The sequence below is a fragment of the Linepithema humile genome, chromosome 8, assembly GCF_040581485.1.
Source record: "Linepithema humile isolate Giens D197 chromosome 8, Lhum_UNIL_v1.0, whole genome shotgun sequence".
Lineage (NCBI taxonomy): Eukaryota > Metazoa > Arthropoda > Insecta > Hymenoptera > Formicidae > Linepithema > Linepithema humile.
In genome coordinates, this window is record NC_090135.1 from 10,864,845 (window position 1) to 10,881,782 (window position 16,938).

General features: G+C 35.0%; 3 protein-coding genes and 1 long non-coding RNA gene across 7 annotated transcripts in view; 2 read left to right on the plus strand and 2 right to left on the minus strand.

Moving 5' to 3' along the window:
- LOC105673771 (uncharacterized) overlaps positions 1 to 3,731 on the plus strand; it is a 192,051-nt gene extending 188,320 nt beyond the window's left edge. For all 4 annotated transcript variants that reach the window (XR_010891488.1, XR_010891485.1, XR_010891486.1 and 1 more), the window contains one exon: positions 3,596 to 3,731. This is a non-coding gene — a long non-coding RNA (uncharacterized lncRNA). The remainder of the gene's footprint in view (positions 1 to 3,595) is intronic.
- pins (G-protein-signaling modulator pins) lies at positions 1,064 to 7,654 on the minus strand. Its single transcript, XM_012369707.2, has 8 exons — positions 7,325 to 7,654; positions 5,970 to 6,335; positions 5,607 to 5,749; positions 5,267 to 5,506; positions 4,683 to 5,157; positions 4,350 to 4,567; positions 4,114 to 4,258; positions 1,064 to 3,795 (listed from the first exon to the last, which is right to left on the minus strand). Exons 1-8 carry the CDS (start codon positions 7,367 to 7,369, stop codon positions 3,592 to 3,594), a joined length of 1,836 nt encoding a protein of 611 aa, XP_012225130.1. The 5' UTR covers positions 7,370 to 7,654; the 3' UTR covers positions 1,064 to 3,591.
- A 327-nt stretch (positions 7,655 to 7,981) lies between these two features.
- Positions 7,982 to 12,132, plus strand: LOC105673800 (TBP-associated factor 6). Its single transcript, XM_012369705.2, has 8 exons — positions 7,982 to 8,396; positions 8,538 to 8,856; positions 9,049 to 9,452; positions 9,531 to 9,734; positions 9,952 to 10,134; positions 10,336 to 10,552; positions 10,627 to 10,976; positions 11,088 to 12,132. Exons 1-8 carry the CDS (start codon positions 8,247 to 8,249, stop codon positions 11,178 to 11,180), a joined length of 1,920 nt encoding a protein of 639 aa, XP_012225128.1. The 5' UTR covers positions 7,982 to 8,246; the 3' UTR covers positions 11,181 to 12,132.
- Positions 11,524 to 15,892, minus strand: LOC105673802 (OXA1L mitochondrial inner membrane protein). Its single transcript, XM_012369710.2, has 9 exons — positions 15,775 to 15,892; positions 14,056 to 14,307; positions 13,503 to 13,674; positions 13,165 to 13,341; positions 12,791 to 12,934; positions 12,629 to 12,714; positions 12,281 to 12,547; positions 11,974 to 12,136; positions 11,524 to 11,806 (listed from the first exon to the last, which is right to left on the minus strand). Exons 2-9 carry the CDS (start codon positions 14,119 to 14,121, stop codon positions 11,649 to 11,651), a joined length of 1,233 nt encoding a protein of 410 aa, XP_012225133.1. The 5' UTR covers positions 14,122 to 14,307; positions 15,775 to 15,892; the 3' UTR covers positions 11,524 to 11,648.
- Between the last annotated feature and the right edge of the window lie 1,046 nt (positions 15,893 to 16,938).

The following is a 16,938-nucleotide window of genomic DNA, read 5'->3' on the forward strand; positions in this document are numbered from 1 at the left end:
ATCTTGAGTAGCGCTTTGGCAAGAAGCATCGGCCACAGTTCAAAATTGTTAAAAGTGCATGGCAAAAGTAACGTGCCGTTTTTATCTACGGGAACGGTGTCGTCTATCAGAATACGACGCCAGCATCCCATAAAATATAATCTTATAACATATTTTCCTGTAAAATATTAACGCATATTGATTGCAGTATGAATTATTAAAGTGGTATGCTGGTTGCTTTAATGATATAAAAATCATTATTCTATATTTTAGATTCTCGTTTTAAAAGTTTAAAAATTTCAACATTGATCATCGAAGAATTGTGTTGCGAAATTAAATATTGGACCCACCACTCGGATTTATCAAAGGTCGATGCTGAGTATTTTTTCCAGCCTTGTTTAAGGAATACACGTGCAACCAGCCGTGCCAGGGATTGTGGCGATTGGTCCAGACAAAGTTTGAGCTTTCGCCGCTGATTTCCAATCCTTCCCGGCCGCAATATTGCAAATTTATGAATGCGGAAATAAACCATCTTACAAACTAGAAATTATTATTATTATTTCTAGCAATTTTCCTGCAGCAGTTTATGCAAGCCATTGAATCCCGCTTAGTTAAAACTGAAAAAATACCTCGCTATGCAACAAATGTTTATTGTTAGTAATTAGATCCGGATATCCTGCGGTCAACGTGTATACCGTCAAAGCACCCTGAAATATTTCGGTTCCCAATCTAATATATTTATTTAAGGCATCAAAGCAATAGTGAAAGTACAGTTAAGTGCTTTAAATCTTTCGCTCGTATCCAATGATCAGGCTCCAAAGATCGCGGCATCGTGACAGTTTCTGCATCCAGGAACAACCCGCCTTTGGGGATTTCCCATTTTTCGTTATTCAGATCGGAATCCTTCCATTCCGGCCACAGCATGTTTACGTCCGCGTGTCAGGATGACGATTAATTTCAGGAGCGAAGAAGCTTTCGATGTTTTTTTGACATCGGAAGGAAAATATCGTGAAAAGGAACGTAAAGCGACATATTCAAATAACAAAAGTATACGGGGTAAAAAATAAAATATTTACTCCTGGAATTCTGAAAAAGGTATATATATTTATTGATCCTGTATATATCATTATTGGACAGAATGGAATTCGATTAGCACTATACTACTCGTAGAACTTATATCGTTAATATCTCGCGACGAGTGCGAGTTCCGAAATTCCGAAAAGTTATAATGTACAAATTAAGACGAAAAACGCAGTCTGGAGAAAGCTATTTCGATGATTCTAAAACATGTAGGGCGAATAAAATTATATTCACTATCTCGAATAGAGAGAGTATCAGCCACAATTTCGTTAACACCTTTGTTTCAACTAGAATAATAAATTTTTACGAAAACGCTACTCTCGTGCAGCAACGACGATAGAGAAATTCATCTAATAAGTTCTCTCTTTTTTTCCCCCTCTTTTATCAGATTTTCCTTTTAGCATAGAGAATCTTTGGCACTGACATTTGTTATAAGTTTCTGTCCTATTGAGAACATACAATGAGTAAAAATAATATTTATACATCATCAACCTTTGAACTATACAATGATTCGTGACTTTCTTCTTCATCTAAAATCTTTAAAAAATATTTGATTCAGCGTTAGCTATACAATATAGATATCCTACGCGCAAAAGCAAATCAAAAAGTAAAGTATATTTGCTCGCAATCTGCGCATAGCGATCGTTACGTGTGCACCGTTAATAAAATTAGTTAATTATAAAACCATATTGCTAAAACACTTAATGAAGCTATTAAGTTTTTGCACATTTCAGAAATTATATCTTGCATAAATTTTCAAAAATTGCAAAAGTCAAAGACATGCGTACTTGGTTTCAATTAATCAAAAAATTTTATCGCGGATGAGAGCGTTTGTAAAATGCTACGAAATATATATTGTAAAAAAATTGATTGAGAAATGAATGTCTCGTGTTTATCGCCACTGAAATGATTAATCAGTTCTCACTTTACTTTTTGACTTTTTCCCATGCAGTGCATTTGTACGTCGACGTTGTTTATTCGCAGTCGTCTCGCAACTGAAAAAGCTACCAAACAGTGAAATTCGGCGGTGCACGAATACTTTTCTCACCCGCTACGCAATTTTGCTTATATGCATAATATATTCCTCAGAAAAATAATCCATGCTTCTCCTTATAGATTAAAGTAAGTCGAGAAGATACGCAAAAGAAATATATACGTATAAAATAATAAAAACTACAATCTTGAGGATGTGAACGTTAAAGGGGCTCTTCCTGCTTGTCACGAACGAAACGTCCGAAAATCATTCACACCCTCAAACTGGCAGTGTTCGGAAAAACCCGTTTCGCACGCGCGATTATAGCTCCGTGTGTAAAACGAGCGTAGTAGAGTTCTTGATAATACTAAAACCGGAGTTAATTACTGGCATGTCACATCAGTCACGATGTCGTCGGCCCGTATTACATTTAACATTCATGCTTCTTTTTTTTTTACATTCAACATTTACGATCGACAAATAATTGATCTATCGAAAATAGTTCTCACATCATCCAGTTTACTCCACAGTAATTTATTCGACCAAGTAGCCAGAGACTAACGGCAGTTATTATTATTAGACGGTTAACTGAAAAGTTGTTCATTATTGCATTCGCGATGCTTTTACACAACTGTTTTTTTTTTTTTTTGCAATTCGTAAAAGCAATAAAATACAAGAGTATTTATCGTTATACATAGACGCGGCAGTACCTACGCGAATAAACAATTAAGTTTATCTGAACGGAATCCAAGGCCTGAGTGCAAAAACTAGGCTAGTTTTTTTTTTATACTTTCCACATTTAAGAGAAGATTGAGGAAAAATGCAAATTCAGAAATCCGAGGTGTCTTCAATCGAACTGAATGCAAGGTCTAAGCAAAAGTGCTTCACAGTTGCAAAAAAGTAAATAATTATTTATTTTTAAATAAATTGTTATTTAGACAAATAAGTAATTATTTATTTTTGCAAGAAATAACACATCTACTTCGGATATGGACGTCTGAGAAAGGTGTGTCACTATAAGAGTATACATCTGTATCGAAAAGATTAATCGACATTGTCTAAATAGTTTTAGTGTAGCAATTACCAGTCATTTAAACGTACTTTAGAAATGTACGCGCAGTAACAGAATTTTTAAATCAAATTTGATTGAAACTTTCGAACCTTCTTAATATAGCTGACTGAAAAAAGAGCTGTATTATTCTTAGACGAAGTAATGTATTCGATGTGTTCGATTTAGCATTCGATAACGAGAAATGTCTTTCGTTCGACTATTCCAACTTCTCTGCGACACTTAAACGGGTGTCTTCGCACTCTGGCACAGAGCTCGGTTCTCACAATCAGGCATTTCGAAGCATTGCCTTTTTGGAACGGAGCCAGGCCGTTCAGATGTAGTACCAACCTTTTCTCTTAAGTAATCAATAAAATAGAAATATAATAATGAATAAACAATTAGCGAAGGAATTGATAATGTAGTCGAGAATACGTAAGATAAAGGATCTAAGAGATGGAATTTAAGGAAAAGAATTATGAAGAAAAGGAATTAAATCAATATCTGTTTTCTAGCATGCCTTGCCGGGTCCGGAAGCCCTTTGATCCTCCATTCGTCCGGCTTGAAGTCTTTGTATTAGCGCGAAAAGATCCTCTTCGGGCACGGTGGAACCTGATTGAGCGGTTCCGTTGGCTCTTCGTCCCCTTTCTTCCTCGGAGTCCTGCAACGTTGATGCAGCCGGAAGAGGACTACGTTGATCTTCTAAACGGGAACTCTGAAAGCAAATACACATAACTTCTTGAACAATGTCCTTTTTCACACAAAAGTACAGTGTGTTTGAACAGGAAGAAAAAATATAGGTAAGAAAAAAGATTTCATCTAGGTATTGAATTGAATAAATAGATTAAATATAAAAAGACTTGCAATGTTATAAACTTTCATTTAAATTAATAAACTAGAATATAACATTAAAATGTACATTCTAAAGTTTTAACCTAATCTGACAAATGTTATGTTCTAGTAAAATAAACAATAAATTAATTATATGTATGAAACTCTGACTGAATGTTACAATGTTCGTGTCTGCGTCTACCTGGCATTTAACGAGCATCTCGATGAAGGAATCATCCGCATCCTGATTGGTATTCAATCCTGGCAGGTAAGGTAACGTCACTCGTTGCTCATCCATCCGCTTGCTTTGCATACCGGCGATTAATTCTAGCAAATCTTCTCCATCTCTAAAAATAAAAATCATATCATTAGCTGTAAAAAAAAAATACATTGATCATCGCGATAATAGCGCTTATTCAAAATAAAATTATCACGCACTTGTCTTCCATGTCGGACGCTTCCGGTGAGATTGTTCGATATTTCGAATTGTTCTTTATGTTGAGCGCGCAACGTTGATCATCCATTCTACCCGACTGAAACCGGTACAGCAAATCGAAGAAATTATCTTCTTCCTTCTGAGATGATTGGGATGCGGCGTTACTACCTTTGTCCAGCACGATTTCTGATTTGTCTTTCTGCTTCGCGTCAGGTGTGAGCTAAACACATACAACAACGGTTAGTTTAAATTAATTAATTCAGTAAGTGCGATGCATTCCAAGTAAATATAATTTTCAGAAGAGGAAAATGCCTAAAAACTAGGGAAATGTCAACCTTGATAAGATCCAAATTGTCCATGCTTTGTCGCCTGAGTCTGTATCTGCAGGATGCAGTTGTCGGAACATTCGACGTTGCATTCGCGGGAAGCTTCTGCGTGTTCACATTCTCCTTGTTGCTCTCTTGCTGATTCTTCTCCAGACCGAGAATCTTTTGCAGATCGTCGATGTTCATCTGCGCGGTAGCTTGGCCCATCTGATCCTCCAGCTCCTTCGAGATGTGTAGATGCAGATTCGCGTAGTGCAGCGCTTTTTCGTGATTGCCCATCGCAGCATACGCATTGCCGAGCGACCAGCAGGCGCGTCCCTCGCCAACGCGGTCCTTCAATTGCTGAGCTATGCTCATGTGCCACAAGTGATACTCAACGGCCGCCGAGTAGTCCCGCAGAAGAGTGTACGTATTGCCCAAAGAATAGCACGCTTGTGCCTCTACTTCGCGATCGCTCAGCTCCTGCGCGAGGACTAAGGTTCTTCTGAAAGTTAAGAGACATTTTTCATCAGTAATTATGCAATTTGTAAGGTAAAAGTCGCGCTGTTCAAGCCGAAATATGCGATTAAGTAGCTAAAAGCTGTAATATTTACTTGTAATGTTGTGCAGCTTTCTCAAACTCGCCCAGGAATATATGCGAGTTTCCTAAATTGCTGTTGGCTCTCCTCTCGGCCGGTTTATCGCCAAATTCTCTGGCAATTTTTAGACGTTCGTTGTGGTAATGAATGGCCTGCTGGAAGTCGCCCAACAAGTAAAATGTATTGCCTAAGTTGCCGCACGCTCTACCTTGCGCTGCGGAATCTTCCAATTCCCTCATCAACTCTAGATTTTCTCTGCAAAAAGCGCAAAACATTGTGTCACACATTTCATCAACGCAAATCATGTGTATTTACGTATTAATTCAAACAAATAGTGAATTAGACGAGATCTTACTCATAATAGCGTACAGCCTGCTGCAAGCACTGCCGGACGTCCTCGGAGAAGTCTCCTGGATCCTGATGGCCTATTCTACCTGCCTGTTTGCCTTTAGCGTGATACACGTTCCCTAAATTGTACAGGGCTCTTCCTTCGCTGAGCTACATATCATAAAATTATTAATTAAAAATAACAAAGGTATTTAAAATAAACTTCAAAAATTTAAGAAGAAAAGAATATAAAAGCAAACAAGTGGCTAATGTGTAGAAAATAAAACTTGGTTTTAAAACTCTTGACTTTTAAAGAGTGTTTTTATCTTTTATTTTCTTTTTTAAAAACTGATTAAAGTGTTTGCAGTAAATAAACGCTGTCGAAGCGTACCTTATCTCCAATTTCTTTGGAAATTTCTAAATGCCTCTTACAGCATATCATGGCTTCGTCAAACTTGCCCATAACTTTCAGCGTGTTGCCCAAGTTTCCACTGGATTTGGCTTCCCCGAGTTTATCGCCCATATTCCTGGCGAGCGTCAGGTCCAACTTATGATACTGCATTGCTTTGACATAGTCACCTAAGTAGAAGTACGCGTTGCCTAGTTGGCTGTAGATTGCGCTTAATATACGCAGATCGTCCGTACCAGCCTGGATTGCGGCCTGGAAGAACGCCACGCCGGATTTGCAGTCGCCGGCTTTGCACAGGCGTTCGCCTTCCAGTGCCAGTTCCAGACACATGTTCCATCTCTCGCTATTCTGATAAACATCACAAACATTATCACATATTACACGATTTTTATAAAAAATTATATACAGATTGCTATTCCAACCAGTTAATTGAGATTTTGTATTATACAAAGATACATTTATGCAATTGTAGTGGAATGTACCTCAATTTTTCTGCTATATCTGAATTTTGTTGTATGAAAAGAATTCTTCGTAGAAATTCATAGAATGAGAAGCTTCATAAAACAATCAAGAGACAATATTTTAAACTTTTCAATAAGTACTTATAAGGTAATTTTTTTATGTATATGAAGAGTCGTAATATAAAACAAAACTGGTGATTTGAATATTATGTGATCAAATTTAAAAACAGTGGAAAACAATTTTCCACAAATAAATAACAGAATAATTTATTTGTTATTTTGATACAGAAAAAATTCCTTCATAGTTTTCATGCTTTAACATGGAGCAAATTCCAAATTACATTATTAAAGTTAAATTATTTGTCTTTTATTTTTGAAAGCTTTTTGAATTTTATAGATTAATACTCCATGAAGCAATCCTAAAATACATGAAATGCATGTGTTTTCATCAGCGAAAGAAACAAAACTATTTAGAAGCCAAATGGAAACAAGAAAAAGAAAAATGTTTCAAATCAATAAAGGATGGAAAGTGGAAAGATTTGGATTTGGACAAAGAAAAATAGAGTTGATAATTTCCATTTTAGAACAATCACAATCAAGAGAATGAAAAGCTTCTCAGTTATCTTACTTTTACAAAGTATACTTGAAAAATACTTAATGAAATTTATTTTTAGAACAGTAGCTAAGTTGAAACAAAGTATTTTTAGTCAGAACATAAATACACTGGCGAACATAAATTATATATAAAACCGGCGTGAATAAATGTAAGAAAATAGATGAAAATAAATGGTATAAAGAAACAGGTGTGGCAGTAGCCGAAGAAAGCATGAGTCACGCGTGAAATAATCAGCGTCGTCTAGGCGTCGATTCACTTACTTGTCCTTCGGACGACAGATTCTCAGCGCTGGCGCTTAGAGACATTTTGCTTCGTTTTTCCGACGTCTTTTCTCCTCAAACACAACCGTTCAATTACCGTTGGAATAAAGCCACGCGTAGCTATCAGTGCGCGAAGCGATAATGATTGTTCCTCGCGGCATGATCTTCGAGTATTCCGATTGTAAGAATCGTGAGAGTTTACAATCGCGTCATTATACGAATACGCTCCTGATCCTTTTACTCCACAGTGAAGCAGTGAAGCCTCTCAACACAAGCCGATTCTGCAACGCGTCCAATCCAAATAAATGGCGCTGTCGGCTTTGGGCGCTGGCCATCACCCAATGATAGTCTCTAGAAATAAGAGTCTGAGGGCTTGTTCGTTTTAGCTACACTGGGGCTGCTCTGGGTCTGCTCTACACAGGATAATACAGGACAGATAAATAGTTTGTCCTGTATTATCTTGTTTAGAGCAAACCCAGAGCTGCCCCAGTGCAGTTAAAACGAACAGGCCCTGAATCAGACCTGCCAGTTTTCCCCCCAGAGAGCTCCATACGCACAACCACTTTGCGACGCATTGTGGAATGACCCTTACTTTGAGCATGCGCATTCTATTTTAGACTAACATTAAAGATATCAACAGAAAGCCATTCTATTATATATTCCATGGCCATATTGTAAATACATTGTTGTATCAGCGTTGCAGTGTGCGGATAGGTTAAGTTTCGGAGTTCACAATTAGAGAAAACGTGATCTATCTTGTTTCAGAGAGATACGAATATTAATTTTAAAGCGTTGAATGAATATGCTTTTATCGAAATATGAGATAATTTGACAATTTTTGGTGTTTACAAAAATAAGCAGTTTGTCGCATAAAAATAAAACTGTTATGTATTTTTGAACGTGACGCTAAAATTATTTCAAAATGAGTGAAAATGAATCTATGTATGGGACAACTTTGTCTCAAGAATCTATCAAAGTTATCGCGGAAAGTATTGGCGTTGGTAATTTCCCGGATGAGGCTGCAAAGGATCTTGCAGAGGAAGTGAGTTACAGACTGAAAGAAATTGTTCAGGTTAGTAAAGTTGTATGAACTCTATGTATTTACATTTTATTTCACCTTTATAAATAATTACTTTTTATAGAATAAAAATAATAAAATATACTATGTTAAAACATAGTACATTTATAATAACAATAAATCTATTTGTTATAGGATGCTGTAAAATTTATGAGACATGGAAAACGCCAACGAATGACTACTCATGACATAGATCACGCATTGAAAATAAAAAACATTGAGCCAACATATGGATTTTTTGCCAAGGACCATGTGCCGTTTCGCTTTGCATCAGGCGGCGGTAGGGAATTGCATTTTGTAGAAGAGAAGGAAATTGATCTCAACGAGGTTGTATCTATGGCTGGTGGACCAACATGGCCTAAGCTACCTCTGGAAATTACATTGCGTGCTCATTGGTTGTGTATTGATGGTGTACAGCCTACTATACCAGAAAATCCACCACCAGTATCAAAAGGTTTGTTTAACTTCTTTTTTTTTTTTACATAAAAGACAATTTATAAAGAACATATTTTTTAAACTTATCAAGAAAAAATAAAGAAAATGTAAAGAAAAAATAAAGAAATTGTTTAAAGGAAATTAAAAAAGAATATGATTATAATTTATAAATACTTGCAATTTTCAATTATTACTGCATTAATTTTCGTAGATGCCCAGAAACTGGAGAGCGTCGACCCGACGACCAAGCTTTCCAGCAAAAATCAAAATATTGGCGTTGGGAAACCGGGTGGTGGTGGAAAAAGTCAGAAGTTACGGAATGTGGAGACAGTTCATGTGAAACAGCTCGCAACACATGAGCTTAGCGTGGAACAGCAATTATATTACAAAGAAATAACGGAAGCTTGCGTTGGGTCTGATGAAGCTCGCAGAGCCGAAGCTCTTCAGTCCCTCTCGGCAGATCCGGGTCTACATGAGATGCTGGCTCGTATGTGCACCTTCATCGCGGAGGGTGTGCGAGTTAATGTAGTACAAAATCATCTTGCATTGCTTATCTATCTCATGCGGATGGTTAAGGCTTTACTTGATAATCCGAGTCTCTACTTGGAGAAATATGTAAGTTGTTTTTTTTAACTCGAATGATGAATTTAACGTATTTATTTCATTTCAATGTAATAATGTTATAATTTTCAGCTTCACGAGCTGATACCATCGGTTGCGACCTGTATAGTTTCTCGACAGTTATGTATGAGACCAGACGCAGACAATCACTGGGCGTTGAGAGACTTTGCTTCGCGGCTGATGGCGCAAATATGTAAAAATTTTAATACCTCAACGAATAACGTACAAACTAGAGTCACCCGTATGTTTAGCCAAGCATTGGCGAAGAATCAGCAGGTAACAGCAACATGGTTAGAAAAGAAATAGATGGAGAAAATAGAAAAATAATTTGTTTTTATCAAAAATGTGTCAAAAAATTGATTTTATATTGCTCTTTATTTTTCAATTTTACATATTAAAAACCGCGTATTGTAGTGATTCCACTTAAAAATCATAAAAATAAGATCTTGAAGTATTCTGTGACTGAAAGTAAAGAGTGATTTTTCTTGTTTAGACACCGCTAGCGTCCCTTTATGGAGCGATTGAGGGGCTTTGTGAATTAGGACCAGAGGTGATCAAAGCTTTGGTTATTCCCAAAATTAAATCCATCTCCGACCGCATTGAATCGTGCATCGAGGGGCAAGGACTATCCAGCGTGGACAAGAATGGAGCAGGACACATTAAAACTTTGCTTGTGGTAATTTAATTTCGAGAACTATGAGATTTATATCTAAAAGTATAAAAATTTTCTATTAAAAAATTATATTATATATCTTTAATTTATTAAAACATAAATTTATCGTTTTTTTATGTCTTTCTGTAAAACTTTAAGAACCTGTTTTTTTTTTTATATTGCAATAATAATATACATCTTTAATGATTGAAAAAATATTTTTAGAAATCGGTTGCTCCAGTCTTAAAGACGATACGATCGCCACCGGATTATGTGGAAGAGTACAAACAGGATTATGGATACATAGGTCCTGCGTTATGCGCTGCAGTCGTGAAAGCTCGCACACAACCGGCCGCTCTAACAACCACAGCTGCAACAACTACGGCGATAACGACAAACCAACAAGGTTCTAACTGCACAGGAAAAACGCTCGTTCAAACAGGTGAGTGCACTGTTATTGACAACAGTAGTGTGCGCATTCCGAATATGCGACATTGTGCCATGTGACATTTGTAGTGGCCAGTCCGAGTCCCGGGCAGCAAGCAGGTCGCACGATTATGCTTGGCGCGAGTAGAAATGCCAGCGGAACCGCCGCCACTGGCGGGCAGAAATTTGTTATTCTGCAATCGCGCTCGCAGACACCCACTGCCTCTAATATAAATACTGGTACAACAATTCAACAAACGCAGCAGCCGCAGACGCAACAGCAACAGCCGCAACAACAGCAGCAGTCGCAGCAGCAGCAACAAGTTAAATTAGCACAGACCAATGTCGGCCAGCAAAAGACGCACCTGCAAGGTTCTACACCAAAACTGGTTGTAGTATGCATGCCGACCAGTAGTCACACTAATACATCAATAACGCAGGTAAGATTTCTCACATCTTCTCACTTGTGTTCGCCGACATTATATATAAATTACGATTTAAGAATATTGCAAAAATGTGAAAGATACTAAAAGATTTGTTTTGTTTTTCAGCAAGCAAATCTGGCGGCAAAAACGCAAAGTGTTTTTGTTACACAGCAGAGTGTCGAGAGATCACTCAGTCCAGAAGAAGAGCACACGTTTTAATGAAGATATGTGATGAAACAAAAATAGAACTTCCAAAACCTTCCTTAATTAATGCAATTAATACACTTTATATAAGAACAGATATGCAATTCATACATTTTAGATAAGATTAGCGCAGATATATATATATATATAAAATACACTTTTATACAGAAATTGGGACAAGAAATACTTATATATAAAGACATACTTAATTCTTAAATCTGTCGAATTGGTTTTTTTTTTGTTTTGTTATATCCCACATTTAGCCAATATTTTTGTATTTTTATACAACTTCATGCTTTGTATTAGGAAAATATAGTTTCAATATTTTACGCTAGCAATTTAGGTTATTAGAACTGGATTTCATATTAAATAAGATTTGCTTTATTGTAACTACAATTGCGAATTAATTATATTGCATATTATGTAATCAAATTACATTAATATTAATTACAATAAAATCAAATTACATTATGAATGAAACTATTATCTACCTTTCGTGAGAACAGTCGATTGTTTTTTTTGTTTTATCGGATCATATTTAAATGTTTTCACTAAGGGACCTTTACCAGCGCTGTTAAATTGCACTGCATCCGCTCGTTCTCTCTCAGATAACTGCCTTGATATCTTCATGTTTGTCCAAGCTAAAATCGAAATAATATACATGTTTAATGTATCGTACTTTTACTATATATATATTCTTTGTATTATCTGCAATCATGTTTGCTTTAATTTAGGTAAGTGAAATTTTAATCTAAAATTTAATTATATGATTCTATGTATATCTTAACATATGTAATGTAACACTTACATTCTTTGAATTCTTCGATAAAATTTTTTTTACTAACTGACGGTACAGGCTTGTGTCTTACGAGGACGGGCATTTTCAGAGCTTTTCTTACATATGGAATCTTTAATACGCCAGTTTGTATCAGGGAAATGAAATTCGTTGACACCCAATACGTCAAAATAGCCTACAAATAATATATAAAGAAATATACTTTGTCACATGTTTGAAAAAATAAATGCTTATTTAATATTTCACGAACACAAACGTTCCCTAAAAGTAATCCTCCATAAATCAAGACTGAAGCAACATCGATATCATTGCAACTTACACCAGGGAAGTTTATCATGAACGGCAATAGGATGAAGGGCATAACTCGTACGACGTATCGCATCACGCCCATCATTTGGAGATTAACACCATCTGTGGCGAGCTCGATTGTGATATACATTGTCACACTAGTAATTATAGGCATTATATAATAAGGATCAGGTATAGTGAGATCCGTCAACCACCAAAAGCCGCCCTGTTTCAAACTGTCCAGAGGTAAATTTGTCATACTTCTCAGGGCGAAGAAGAAGGAGCAGAAAATCGGCGCCTGAAAAGATCAGCAAGAAATTATTTTCTTATCACATTTTTTACTCTTTTACACGCGTATATGTGTAGAAGCATTGCAGACCTGGATTAATGGCATCATAATATTCTTCACGGCACTAACTCCGTTTTTCTTCATGTAATTCATCAACTCACCCGCTGCCTTTGCACCTGTTACAAGAATAATATATAATCCTCCTCAATGGCGAACAAGATAAAAATTCTTTACAAAATTCTCTTAGCATACTTTCGAGTGGATCACCGGAATATCTAGCGTCCGTCATTTTCCTTTGCAGCTCTTGTATCACAGGCATGTGGTTACTGAATTTGATCGCATTCTTTTGTGACATTATTACCAACGGGAATATAATAGTCCTTGCACAAACAGTACCTGAAACACGATTGCACAATTAGAACTTTTGTTAAAAATCTATAACAGATGTATGATCTTATATTATTTTTTTTTTCAAAGACAATGATATAAAAGACACTTAAGAAGAAACGCACAATTACTAGAAAGTACAAAAACTATGAGCTATTATTAATCAAGATATAAAAATATGCTTTGACTACAATTTTAATTGCAATAATCTTATAAGCTTGTAATAAAAGAAAGAATACCGACGACAATTGCTCCCCACCATGGTATATCACAACTTATATGCATAAATTCTAGAAAATTCTGTATAAGTCCGACTGGACCATAACCACCAAGACCTAAGCTCTCAAAAGTTGCTTCTCCGTTTGGATGCATTGTCACAACATTTTCCACTATCTCCTGTAATGGTGCTGGTGGATCTACATATATATATACATATAAAATGCAGATTAACAAATAGTAAATAGTAGAAAGTTTCAATAATATTGACTACTTTAATCACAACATTTTTAATATTTATTATAACACAAACATTAAAAAATTAAAGTCACGTAATGCTGGAAAATATTTCTACAAATACCTGGTATTTCATCATATGGACTGCTTTGTGATGGTATTTCGTTTGTGCTGGCGTAACGAACCAAAGAGATTCCTGTAACTCTGTAGTGTTTGTATAAATTCAGCAAGGAATTGCTTCTGGGAGTCCTGTTTACTTGAGTGACTAAATGAATATGCCTGTGTGTAACTGCTTTCTAAATAAACACAAAACAACACAATTAAATTTTTTTTTTAGCAAAATTGTATTTTAAACAACACTAAATTATATCATTTACACAAAAATTATATGTAAAATCGAAAAAAAATAAATAAAAAATAAATAAATGCCTCATATAGTATAAGACTTACTTAAAAAAATATTATATAAAGATTTTCTGAATAATTATTGGTAAGATATACAATAAAATTGATACATTTGCATTAACCATGCACATACAATTTTTCCCAGTTTGTCATTCAGGTATAGAATTGTTTAATCGTTCTTCTCCTTTTCAGATATCTTATACTTTATGTGATTTGTATTTTTGACTATTATAATCCTCTAACCTCTAAAAACATAGAAACATTAATTTTACCTGTGATATCATATTTGTTTTTAATAGCCCTTGCCGGCAAACGATCGTGGATATTCGTGTCAACATTTTTGCAATTTTTGTTCAAACTGTCGATAATTCTTGCTTAATCAACGAATTAGCGATTATATGACTTAGTAACTCAGCGTGGAGGCAATGGTGGGACTGGAGAATGTATATGCTGGTACATGCAGCCATGCGGCGTCTTCAGCATTAAGCAAATCTGCGCATGTACGAGTTTCAAGCAGCACGAATCTTAAACAGAAATGTTTTCATTATAATTCTAATTAGAAGTATGTTAAAAGTAGAGTATATTATAGTAAATAAATAATTTTTATGTAAAAAATATGTAATATATTGTCTATAGATTATTTTTAACCCGGCATCGCAATAAGAATTTTACTGCAAATTTCTCACAAGTGCATTTTTTGCTTTACTCAATTATTGAAAAAAAAACAAAGCATTGTGCATTTTTTCAGCTTGCACGTATAAAACATAATTACTCTAAAAACAATTTTAATTGTGTTGCATGAGATGAAAAATCAAGCAATTAACACAGAGCTATTATTTTGAAATAATTATATGAGAAAACAATATAGATAGATAAAAACACATACTACACATACTAATAAGGAAAGTGATGCAAGTGTTCCCCTCCGATTTTGATGGGCTTGAATATGTTGTAGAATAGCTAAAAATAAGAGACCTGCATTTTTTTATACGTGCTCAATCGCAGTTCAAGAAATTAAACAACCCTTACCTGAATATCTCTTATAGTTTTAACAATATTTCCTTATAATCAAATACATTGCATTAGCTTGTAGAGGTTGTTTCAACCCCTAACATGCAATTAAGCACATATAAAAAACTATGTATCTCTTATTTTTTTCCCGCAAAGATGGCTGAACCGTACAGTCATTTGGGCTTAGCAAACCCACGGATCTGAGCTCACACACATGTACACTAGTGCACTTACATATTACACATAGTGCTATATAAATTTTATTACCACCCCCACTAGACCCGCAGATTGTAGATTGCTGCAAGAGGAGAGATCCTTCGGCGCCTTCACACATATTTACTCTACTCTTATTTTTAGTTATTCTATAACATATTTAAAACCCATCAAAATCAGGACAATAGCATCACTTTCCTTGTCAGATAGAGTTCGTTATATAATATCCTTAAAATATATAATGATTTAAAATACCAAAATTTCTTGTTTTGTGTGTACAGTTTTTTGAGCAACAAGGTAATCCTCCTTTGCGCACTTAACGATTTAATAGACTTATGATTTCTTCAGCTATCGTCGGGCATTAAAGTGACAAACTTGTGAACGAAATTACAATAATCAATTATATAACCAATTGTGTGATAAATGCTAAAATATTAACTTGATATTATATGATGCATTTGTGTTTTTCTAATAATTTTAAAATTATCTCAGATTTGCCATTCTAAAGTAATTTTAAAGTTTAATTTTAAAGTTTAGAGTGACAAGATATTAGCAACGTTTATTATATTTAAGACATTATGCTATCTGAAAAAAAGCATTTATAGCAATCACAAAATGCATATGTACATGCCTTAACCTATAAATAATCTTAACCTATAAATTTGGCAAACCGAGCTGATAGCATCTATTTCGCATTGTTATGTTAAGTATCGAAAAGATTAATTTTGTTTTTGTAATTAATTGATAATATCTTTCAAATTAATTACCTGAAATAAATGATTCTGGTCTTATCAAACGTACTCAACCTTTCTCTTTTCATATGACACTTGTCTATTGCACTTTTCGATGAGAGATTGATAATTTCATCGACCCATGCGCATGATCTCCCGAAGGATTCCGACCAAATTCCGACATAGGCCGACCGGCGCTACTGCCACGCAATCTATACAAGTGTTTCAGGTCATTGCCTTTTCCACATGACTGATCAATCTAGGTCAACTATTAATAGCATCTCCGCATTCCACGCGGCGCATCTTCAGTCTATTTATAGACGGCACACGTGCTGAATTTTCAAAACGCTATAACTCAGCGAAAAATTGACGTAGCGACATGGGACAAAAGCAGATCCTCTCAGTTTTTTATGCTTCACATGTTCTTATGACACGCATATACATATTTGTAGTAGATTCAGATAAAATTAGGATATTTTATATATCTGAATTATTTGAATAGTTCAAAGTAAAAAAATAATATTATCTACACTATTTTAGAAGTATTGCACCTTGTGAATGTACTAACAAGTGTTTTTCTACCTTCATTTCGAATCAGGCAACACGGCATATAGAGTATATGGCTATGGAGTATATGATGTAGATCAAATAAACATAGAAAAATAACGCTTATTTTCTATTAGAATAAGATGTACATAAAAAATGTTTTTATTACAATGAGAATCATCCTGGCAACTTTAATACAAACGTTTGAATTCAAAGTAAGTAAAGATATCAAAATAAATAAAATAAAAAAGTAAATGTGGATATAGCAATAAATACAAATAAATAAAAGTTTTAAAAATTACAATTAAGAAAAAAGATTTTTATTAGAGCTAACACAAAAATGCACAGATAGACACGTAATTAATATTGTATAAAAATTTGCAATACTAGTTAATAATGTTAAAGTACAACAATAAATATACAACATAAATCTGCTGTGAATATAATATATATAACATAATATATAATATAATATTTTATATAATCTTATATATTACATAATAATATAATAATATATAATCTTATATGTTGTAAGATTGCGCCGAGATCGACCGGCAGGCGATGCCAGCTCGTGGCTGCCCAAATTCGTCTATCGACAGATCGAGCAATGATCGATTCTGGGCGGGCGCGCTCCCGCTCTACAATTAAGAGAAA